This window comes from Scomber scombrus, chromosome 12 (assembly GCF_963691925.1).
Source record: "Scomber scombrus chromosome 12, fScoSco1.1, whole genome shotgun sequence".
Lineage (NCBI taxonomy): Eukaryota > Metazoa > Chordata > Actinopteri > Scombriformes > Scombridae > Scomber > Scomber scombrus.
Genome location: NC_084981.1, coordinates 29,775,653 through 29,785,966, shown reverse-complemented (window position 1 = coordinate 29,785,966; position 10,314 = coordinate 29,775,653). Strand labels below are relative to the sequence as shown.

General features: G+C 38.9%; 3 protein-coding genes across 3 annotated transcripts in view; 2 read left to right on the top strand and 1 right to left on the bottom strand.

Moving 5' to 3' along the window:
• The window catches only part of LOC133991870 (protein NLRC3-like), a 13,763-nt gene extending 12,141 nt beyond the window's left edge, over nt 1–1,622 (top strand). Inside the window, exons 8-10 of the mRNA XM_062430465.1 lie at nt 393–563; nt 1,196–1,369; nt 1,502–1,622. Coding sequence (XP_062286449.1) covers nt 393–563; nt 1,196–1,369; nt 1,502–1,622 — 466 coding nt within the window. The remainder of the gene's footprint in view (nt 1–392; nt 564–1,195; nt 1,370–1,501) is intronic.
• The window catches only part of LOC133991890 (uncharacterized), a 527,851-nt gene that overhangs the window by 100,492 nt on the left and 417,045 nt on the right, over nt 1–10,314 (bottom strand). The gene's annotated exons all lie outside the window — the stretch shown is intronic.
• LOC133991866 (NACHT, LRR and PYD domains-containing protein 14-like) overlaps nt 1–10,314 on the top strand; it is a 721,507-nt gene that overhangs the window by 395,679 nt on the left and 315,514 nt on the right. The gene's annotated exons all lie outside the window — the stretch shown is intronic.

The following is a 10,314-nucleotide window of genomic DNA, read 5'->3' as shown; positions in this document are numbered from 1 at the left end:
CTCACGCACTCACACGCACACAGAAACACACAAACAGACAAACACACACAAACAGACGTGCACACACACAAACAGACGTGCACACACACACACACTCCTCTCACACACACACACACACACACAGACACACACTCACGCACTCACACGCACACAGAAACACACAAACAGACAAACACACACAAACAGACGTGCACACACACACACACACACACACACACACAGCACAGTGAGACAGCATCAGCTGAACTGGGAGTGTTCTGGTAGCTTACTGGTCTGTGATTGTGGTTCATCAAAATAGTGAATGTCAAACAGTTTCATCATCAAATGCATGAAGTAAATATAAAGTGTCCTCTTTCATGATAACATATGTTTTAATATATGTGTCATTACAGACTTTCTGACTGTGGACTCTCAGAGACTCACTGTGAAGTTTTGGCCTCAGCTCTGAAGTCCAACCCTCATCTGACAGATCTGGACCTGAGTAACAACAAACTGTCTGATTCATCAGTGAAGCGTCTGTCTGCTGGACTGGAGAGTCCAAACTGTAGACTGAAGACTCTGATGTGAGTTCACTGACTGTAGCTTTGGTAGATTTATTTCTATTTATTAAATTCAAATCCTTCAGTGAAGTTTCAAATGTTTGGTTCATAATTTTCAGGATTAGCTGAACACAAATCTGTAGAATGTAAATGTTTTCAGGAATTTAAAATCCACAGTCTTGTTGTGAGTAAAAATGACTTCCAGAGTTTAAACTAATATGAGGCTTCAGCAGTCTGAGTTCCACATATCAACACACACAAACACACACACACACACACACACACACACACAGACAAAGACAAACACACATACACACGCACGCACACACACAAACACACACACAAAGACAAACACACACTCACCCATACACACACACACACACACACACAAATACAAAAACACACATGCACACACACACACACACACACACACACAGACACACACATGCACACACACACACACAGACAGACACACAAACCCACACACACACAGACACACACAAAGACAAACACACGCGCGCACACACACACACACACTCACATTTTCTAAACATCTACATTTAAATCTTCTTCAGCTCTGAACAGATTATGAAACATTGAATAATTTCAATCATGAACTTTTTTTTCTAAACTGACTTCATTTATTCTTTATTCAGATTGTGGCACTGCAGTTTGTCAAAGATCAGCTGTGATTATCTGGCCTCAGCTCTGAAGTCCAACTCTTCCCATCTGAGTTATCTTGATCTGACTGGAAACAACCTGAAGGATTCAGACATGAAGCAGCTGATTGATCTTCAGCAGAGTACAGATTGCAGATTGGAGACTCTGTTGTGAGTAGAGAGTTGGAGTCAGTCTGTGCTGGTTTCAGCAGTTTAGTATTAAACACAGTCAGTATCAAAGCAAAGATCCAGTATTTCCTGGTGAACCTCCAACCTTTTCAGTGCTGCTTTTCCTCAGTGAAGCTGTGAGAGGAGAATGGTGACAGGCTTCAGGATTGGACAGAGAGACAGAGAGAGAGAGAGAACAGTCAGCCAATCAGATGAGCCAGAAGCTTGTTGTGATCATGTGTTTGAGTTGATGTGAAGACGACTGTTGTTGTTGTGTTGATGTCTGCAGGAAATAAAGCTGGATTACAGCTGACAGTCTTACAAGATCTATAGAGACAGTGGTCCTCATCATCAAACTGTCACACCATGAAATCTGATCTCAAAGTGTTTGTTCTCTCATTTCAACACTAAACTATTGATCAGTTCATCTTTGTCAGAGCTCTAAGATCAGCCTGACTGCAGCCTGCAAATCACTGGCTCTGATTTCACACAAGCATCATTACATTTAGTAACCATGTGGTCTTTATACAGACCAGAACCTCTGCTGAAGTCCAGGAATCACAGCAGCTGTTTCCTGCTGTTTAACAGCAGGAAACATCTTCAAATCCCACAGAGACTCTGTAGCTTTAAACTTTGATAAGAGTTGACGTGTATCAGCAGTAAATCCATCAGTAAACTGATGAGTGAATGTCTCTGTTTCTGCAGTAATGATGTGTTCATGACTCTCAGCACTTTATTTCCTCTGTGTACTTGAGTGAAATCTGCAGAGGAAACACACTTGATAGAAAAAGTGTGTGCAGGTGTGTGAGCTTGAAGCTCAGTGTGTTCACTCCAACACGTTAACATGAGAGCTGAAAGGAAGCAAGCTACGCTGCACAGCTGTTCCACTTCTGGTCTGAACAGGACTGAAGTCCCTGCTGCTCTTTATACTGGATGTGCTGCATCACTGACTGACTGATGAAGTGAGTCTCACTAAACACTCATTTATCTCCTCTGTTCTTTCTTCTTCTCTCATCAGATGGCGATGATCTCTGTCAGAGTGAGAGTGAACATCCAGGAGTGATGAGAGAGGATCAGCTGGATTTTGTCGTCTTCACTTAAGTCTCTTAACTGACTACAAACTGAACAGTTATCTCTGGATTTAGCTGAAATCAGCACTTTACACATTTGTTCTACATGAGCTGTTTGATGCAGAAAAGATAAAAACAGGTGTTATAAGTCAGACTGTGAGCCTGGGCTCATATTTATCAAGCGTCTCAGAATCACACTGAGAGTTAACGAGGACTAAAACTAATGAATGAAGCAGAAGAGAATTGACTGTGACTTTCAGCAGGAGAAGGATTACTGCTGGGAGAGAGTGAGACGTCGCTGTTTTACCACAGTCAGAGCAGCAAAGTAGAAATAATGATGACGTGTTGTAGTTTTCTCACAGTCTCAGCTGGAAATATTAAACAGTGGTCATTTGGTATATTATGTGTATAGGCAGGTAACCAGGCAGGTAACTTACCAAGGCTATGGAACAAAACTATGAAGCCAAAATTCATTATAAGATGATATTTACAAAGTGTAAAGAAAGCCTGAGAAATAATTGCAGACTATATGTTCCTTAAGATAACAGGTCATGTGACTGAGCTGGTGAAATTCTCTTGGTTCAGCCTCATGGTTTCAGCATCTTGCACATATTACACAGACACATGTTGTAAACCCTCACCATGAAGAACATCTTCTATTCCACTGTCCAATTCGTCTTTCAGCTACACTTCTGTTCTCTACATGAAGGTAAAAACAGCGTAACCATAGAAACAGGTATTGTTCAGCTGCATCATCCTCTCTCTAATATCAGACTGTAGCTCTGCTGTTATTTGAAGCAGTTTCAATAAAAAAAGAAGCATATAAAATGTTTGAGCTGTTGTAATGAAGCTGAGATATCCTTCATTATGCAGATGACATGATTGTATTCTAATAACAGTTTTATTGGTCTGTAACTGAGGACCCTCGTCATGCTCATTATCTCTACAACGTGCCTTAATCCAGATCAAAGTTTGATTCATGACTTCCAACATTGTTACTTCTGACAGAATCGTCACTGCTCAGCTGCAGTTTACCCGTTAGCATAAAGTGGAACATTGTGAGGACATTGTGTATTTATTTAAATGATGTTCTGTAGAAACATCATGTGTTCTCCTCTGCATCACACACAAAGTCAGTCTCACAAATGATTCTGTTTCTGTCCAAACAATCTTTTAATAAACTCACAGTCATCAATCATTCCTAAAACATCTGTCCTCTCAGGGAATATCTCTGCCTGAACTCTCCTGCAGCTCCTAAATATCGGCACAGACAGGAATCATTTACCAAGTTTGGAAAGTTGATCAAAGTCTTTTTCACCTAAAATTAGGAGCAGAGATGTGTCATTTTGTACAGTTAGGAGTGATTTCCTGCTATGAGACGCTTGATAAATACGAGCCCAGATGTCACAGATTGGATGTTCACTAATTTATTTCAGTTAAATTCTGAAATAATTTCTCATTGGTCAGAAAACCTGCATGCATGTCAAATCATGTCCTGCTTCTGTTGATAACAACATCAAGCCTGTGCTGAAAAACTTTGTATTTTTTGATTCCAGTCTAAGTTATCAGCAGCTGGTCCAGCTCTGTTTTCACCATTAACCTTCATGTTGTCCTGCTCCTTCTTTCCTTCCTTCCTTCTTCTTCCTCCCTCCTTCCTTTCCTCCCTCCTTCCTTCCTCCCTTCCTCCTTTCCTTGCTTCTTACTCCCTCCCTCCTTTCCTTCCTTCTTCCTCCCTTCCTTTCTCCTTTCCTTCCTTCTTCCATCCCTTCCTTCCTCCCTTCCTCCTTTCATTCCTTCCTCCCTCCTTTACTTCTTTCTTCCTCCCTTCCTTCTTTCCTCCCTTTTTTCCTTCCTTCTTCCTTCCTCCCTCCTTTCCTTCCTTCTTCCTCCCTCCCTCCCTCCCTTCCCTTCTTCCTTCCTCCCTCCTTTCCTTACTTCTTCCTCCCTTCCTTTCTCCTTTCCTTCCTTCTTCCTCCCTTCCTTCCTTCCTCCCTCCTTCCGCCTCCCTCCTTTCCTTCCTTCTTCCTCCCTTCCTTCCTTGACTCGAGGACAACAGGAGGGTTAAAACATATTAAAATAATATCTATAAAACTAACACAGAACATTGCTCCCGTCACACTTTAACTCAAACCAGGAACAGATATCATATTACTCCATTTCTATCATCACTTCACTGGTTGGCTGTTTGTTTTAGGATTGATTTGAAATATTTGATTGATTATTTTTACAGATTACATTTTTATAGTAATTTTTATTCTGCTGTTTGTAGTATTTCATGCTTAGACTTGATAATAAGTTGTATCCTGTATATTTTTATGAGCATTTATTTTCTTGTTTTTAATTATTATGGAGTATATTAAGAAGTTTTAAGTGTAATGCCTATATGTATATCTTTAATTGACTAGGCACAATGTATTTATCTTTAGTTAAAGAGCACTCATGGATTGTTTTTGTTAAGTATGGTAAGCATATTTACTCTTTGATGGTCAGCCAATCAGGTGGCTTTAACAATAACTATATAATTTAAACTTGTAGGAGAGATCATAGATCAATTGGGGGCGGCTGTGGCTCAGGAGGTAGAGCAGTCGTCCTCCAATTGGAATATTGGCGGTTCGATTCCCAGCTCCTCCAGTCTACATGTCAATGTGTCCTTGGGCAAGACACTTAACCCCTAATTGCTCCCGTTGCTGTGCCAACGGTGTATGAATGCAAGTGAATGGGTAGTTTCCTCCTGATGTGCAGGTTGGCACCCTGCGTGGTAGCTGCCTGCAGAGGTGTTCACAAGTCAAGTCTCAAGTCTTTGAGGGTCAAGAGTCCGAGTCAAGTCTCAAGTCTCTCGACAACACTAAATCAAATTCAAATTCTGACCTTGGAGCTTTACAATCCTTCATCCTGATCCTTGCAAGCACCTGCCCATGTCTGTTTTTGTGGTGTTTTAACTGTCTGCTTTCACTATGTATGTATGTTGAGATGCCCTCTCCTGAAACTGTAACCAAATCTACCTTCGGGTATTAATAAAGTTACCTTGACCTAGACCTTGATATAGGACAGTATGAAAATTGATCAATTGTAGGTTCACTATAGAGAATCTACTGCAATGTGATGTGAAGAAACATACAATAAGAATTATTTCAATTCCATAACTGTATTTTCTTCAACAAAAAATAATTATTTTAACAATGTTGTAAAATATAACAAAATGAACAAAACATGAACATCACAGAAACACTGCAGTTTAACACTGTGGTACAAACACACCTTTTATCTGCTGCTTAACACAACACACAGCAGGAAATGTGTGGGGATATTATAAAATATATATATATAAAATGACCATAGTTAACGCAACTTTGTGTTTTTTTAATAATTAGTAGCGGAGCCACTAAGTTAGTGGCACTAACTAAGAGGAGGAGTCGCGGTGGTTTCCTGTCTGAGCTTTCAAAATAAAACCTTTGCTATTGTGCGCTTCTTATTATTATTAACAAACAAATTTGGGGATTTTCAATTACGGGAGAAATGACGGGAGGGCGGCGGGAGATGGGTTCGAAATATGGGAGAACCAGGGAAAAACAGGAGTGTGAAGGCATTGTATCCAAACGTAATGATCTGAGGCTCCTGCTGAACTTATCGCACTCGCCATTGTCAATGTCTGATACTGAAGATGCGCGTTTCACACATGGCGCATGCGCGTGGCATGACGTTGGTGTTTACATCTAGCTCAGAGCCAGAGATCATACAAAAAGATGAATGACAGATAAATAATGAGAATAATAATAATAATAACATGAAATAAAAGTTGTTCGCGAGTCTCGGGCCTCGAGTCGAAGTCAAGTCTGAAGTCTTTTGAGGTCGAGTCCAAGTCGAGTCTGAAGTCACAGTTTAGTGAGACTTAAGTGCAACTCGAGTCCGAGTCGCAAGTCCGAGTCCCCAGCTCTGGCTGCCTGCCATCAGTGTATGAACGTGTGTGAATGAGGTGAATGAGTTGTAGTGTAAAGCGCTTTGAGTGGTCGAAAAGACTAGAAAGGCGCTATATAAGTACAGTCCGTTTACCATCATGTGATCCAGTCCTATCCAATCACCTTTCCATCTAGTTTCTTATATATATTGTACAACACTGCACACAGAGATAATGATGCAAACAGACTGTGAACACAACTTGATTAAAAACATGAAATGTATCTTCTCCACTGTCCAACTCATATCCAGCTGAACCTCCTGTTGACTTATGTGTCCTTACAGCTCTTTGAAATCTATCTGTGCCATCAGCAGTTTAAACACATGAATCATTCAATAAATAAAGCCACAATTTGTTTTTCTCTAACTTCACACTGAGTGGAGGGAAATGAATTAGTGCTGATTATCAGCACAGATAAATATGGAGCCTGGTCTTTGCTGTCAGGGCTCTGCATCAACCTGTTTGATAAGTCTTTAACTTCCTTTAAATCACTTTTTAAACTCATTTTTATACTATATAAACTATATTTTTATATGATGTACATCTTACATTTGAATCTTCTTTGTGTTTTCTGCTTTATTTTCTTGCTGTATGTTTGTTAGTTTTGTGTAAAGCGTTGTGTAACGTTGGTTTGAGAAGTTTTCTACACGTCTGAAGGGAGGCTGGTGGGATGATGCTGATGCTAAACAAAGGTTAAATTATAATAAACATGTGGAAATAAATGAAGTGTCAGCGTTTTTATCCTGTGTAGAGCTTCAGCTTCATGTATAACATCTATTTTTATTGTAGTTATTTTTCTGTCAGTGTATAAATGACTCATATTTGACTACCTGAAGGATTCAGATGTGAAGCAGCTGTCTGATCTTAAGGAGAGACTGTCTGTTACTAGTGTGATCTGTCAAAGCGTCGTATTATCTTCAGTTTAACATATGAAGTCATTTCCCGCAGTGTAGCTGTGTTCAAAAGAGAAAACTTCACAGTATGGACAGGAGGAATGTTTACTGCCACCAATAAAATGTTTTAATTACATAAACCTACTAAACTAAATACAGGAAGAAGGAGGTCATGTAATAAATAGTTTTTAGTCCAACATTTCTGATTTCATATTGATTCTCTAATTACAGACTTGACTGAGTTCAGCAGCATTTTATGACTCAGTGTTGACGTGAATATGTGTCTGAATGTTTTGGTGACATTTGGATGATGTCTGTAGAAGGCTGACATTATGATGATCCACAATAACACAAAGACAAAGTCACTCTGTTCATCTTAGAGAAAAGCTCATTGATGAGGACAATGACAATATAACAATGAATCTTCATCCAGTTTTGATTCATCTTGGTGCATGACCACAGCACATGCACCAGTGTACCTTCATCCATACCACACTTCCAGCAAGAGCCCGACACTTTTAAGCCAAGTCTGAAAAGCCGACCTGGAGTCCAATAAAATCAGTGTAGGATTTTAAATTGCATAAGTCTCACCCTCAGATCCATCAACATTATTCTTATATTTACATTAGACTTATATTTATTTCTAGTGTTTTGTTTTTTATTTATTATATTCATTTATTTAGTATTTACTGTGGGACTGACAGATGTGTTTCTGTTATTCTGTCCACCCCTGTATCAGGTATATAATTGACCTTCTGGCGACCCCTTCAGGACGCAGCAGGTTACTGCAGGACAGGACTGGTCAGACTGGTTATTAAACTGACAAAATGTCTCTTTTTCTCTCTCTGCGTTTACTTTCTGAAACCCAACAGTTTAAAATAAAAGTGTGAACACTTTATAAAGTTGAAACAGTTAAAAATTAATAAATAAAGTTCATATTTCACTCAGAATCAGACGTGTTTGTTCATACGTGGCGTTTTAAGCTCTGCAGAGACTCTGGAGCCAGATTCCCTTAAAAAACTCTCCATTTTTAAGTTTGTCTTGTGTTTGCTCAGAAAATTAAAGACTTAGATAAAAAGTCTTCACGCTGTTTCAGCTCCAGAGGATGTGATGGTAAATTCGGCTTTAATATAACTTGATATTTAGCTGTTATTTCCTTTAAATTTGAGCTTTTTAACGCGTCCACGTGGGTGATTTTTAGCGCAGACGCCGCTTCTTAAAACTGAAACTACACTTACAGAAAAGCTTCTGTGTGTAAAGAAAAACGCCGAATTGAAGCATAAACCCGGAAGATTTAATCAGTGTCTGCAAACATGTTTTCAGATGTTTTTACAGCCGACAGAAAGAAAAGAAACACAGAAATAGCGGATATTTAACTGTAGTTCAATGCTGTTCTTCTCTCCAGCTACAAGCACTCATGCAAACAGTGGTATTTTGCTTTTAGGAGAATCACAGTTGATGTTTTATTCCCTGACAGTAATATCTGGACTCTTTCAGCTCCTTGGTGTTTGTGCAGGTTCAGGTTTTACCGGCGGATGCTCCACGCAGCTCGTCTGGATGTTTAAAGTCTGCAGAAACTCCTCCAGCTGTGCCCGCAGCTCCCCGGACATCTTTAATACCTGAGAGCTTCAATAAAAACCTAAAAACACACTAACTAAAGTGGAAGCATTGACTGACTGAGAGAGAGAGTCAGTGACAGAAACAGCTGCGAGCAGAGGAAGAGGAGACTTCTTCTTCTTTATTTTGAGTTTTTTCTTTACTTGCTGCATCAGCGCCATCTAGTGGACTCATTTCATGTCTGCAGAATATATAACATTAACACAACCGGTTTACTTTAATATTAAAGTTGCACACACATAAGATTAGATTCTGTGTTTTAAACTCATGCAATTAAATAAACCCTAACCCAAAACAGTTTTGAGTGTTCCTCATTGGCCAATCTGAATCTATGCAGACACCAGATGTGGAGCCTTAAAAATTATAAAGATATATTTAAAAAGTAATCCATCCCATATTTCATACATCATTAATGGACAAACCAGGTGCTTTATTTTTTAAACTGGTTTTAAATAATTTTAAATAGTTTCAAATCTTTTTTAGTATTTTATTCCTTGTATTTTCACAAAGTTTCATCCAGTGTTAAATGTTCTTTTCTTACCGTTTTGTGACATTTGGTTTTCTGCTAATTTCTACTTTTGTGCAATGATGGTGGAGAAAAAGTTGTTTTGATTTGATGATACAGAACAAAGAATCTATTATTGTCACATAGAAATCTGTCCATGATCAGGTCTGTGTGTACACCTGTCAGTTTTTAACATCTCCAAACTCCTGTGAGTCTGTTATTGTCTCTGTGAGGAAGATAAAGTCTTTAAAGTCTTTAAAGTCTCCTTACTCTCAAACATCATGTGTTCTTCTTCTTGTTCCTTCAGTTGGATGTTTTTTCTTCTCTGTGCAGAATGATGTATGGACAAAGTTTGTTTTTCATTCATCTGCTGAAGGAGGAAAGTTTCTCTGAGCTCACTGAAAATCCAGCTTTAATGGGCGGGCCTACGAGCAGGATTTGTGACATCACAACTAGTTTGGAGAAAATCGTGGTCCATAATGCAACGTACATCAGTGTGATGTGGAAACTTGAAGCCTGCAGTGCACAAACATCATAGACTGTAATTAAATGGACGTAGCCAACGTCACACCACTCACTGGTTTGTGGTTAGGGTGTGTAACAAAAACAACAAAAACAACCAAACTTCTTCTTCCCTGGTCTTTTATAAAATATATCTAGTTGAAGGTAAACAATGCCACATTTATATGACTGACTTATGTTAATTTATAATGTAAGATTAATAAATGTCTAATTTAAACAAAGAAAATCAGATTGTATCAAATCCCACCAAATCGTTTCATATTAAAATGTATTGTTCCTGAATCGTATCGTACCTCATGTATCTAGATACGTATCAGATCATCTTATATTGGAGATATGCTCACCACTAATATACAAATAAAGTTATTACTATTTATTATTATGAA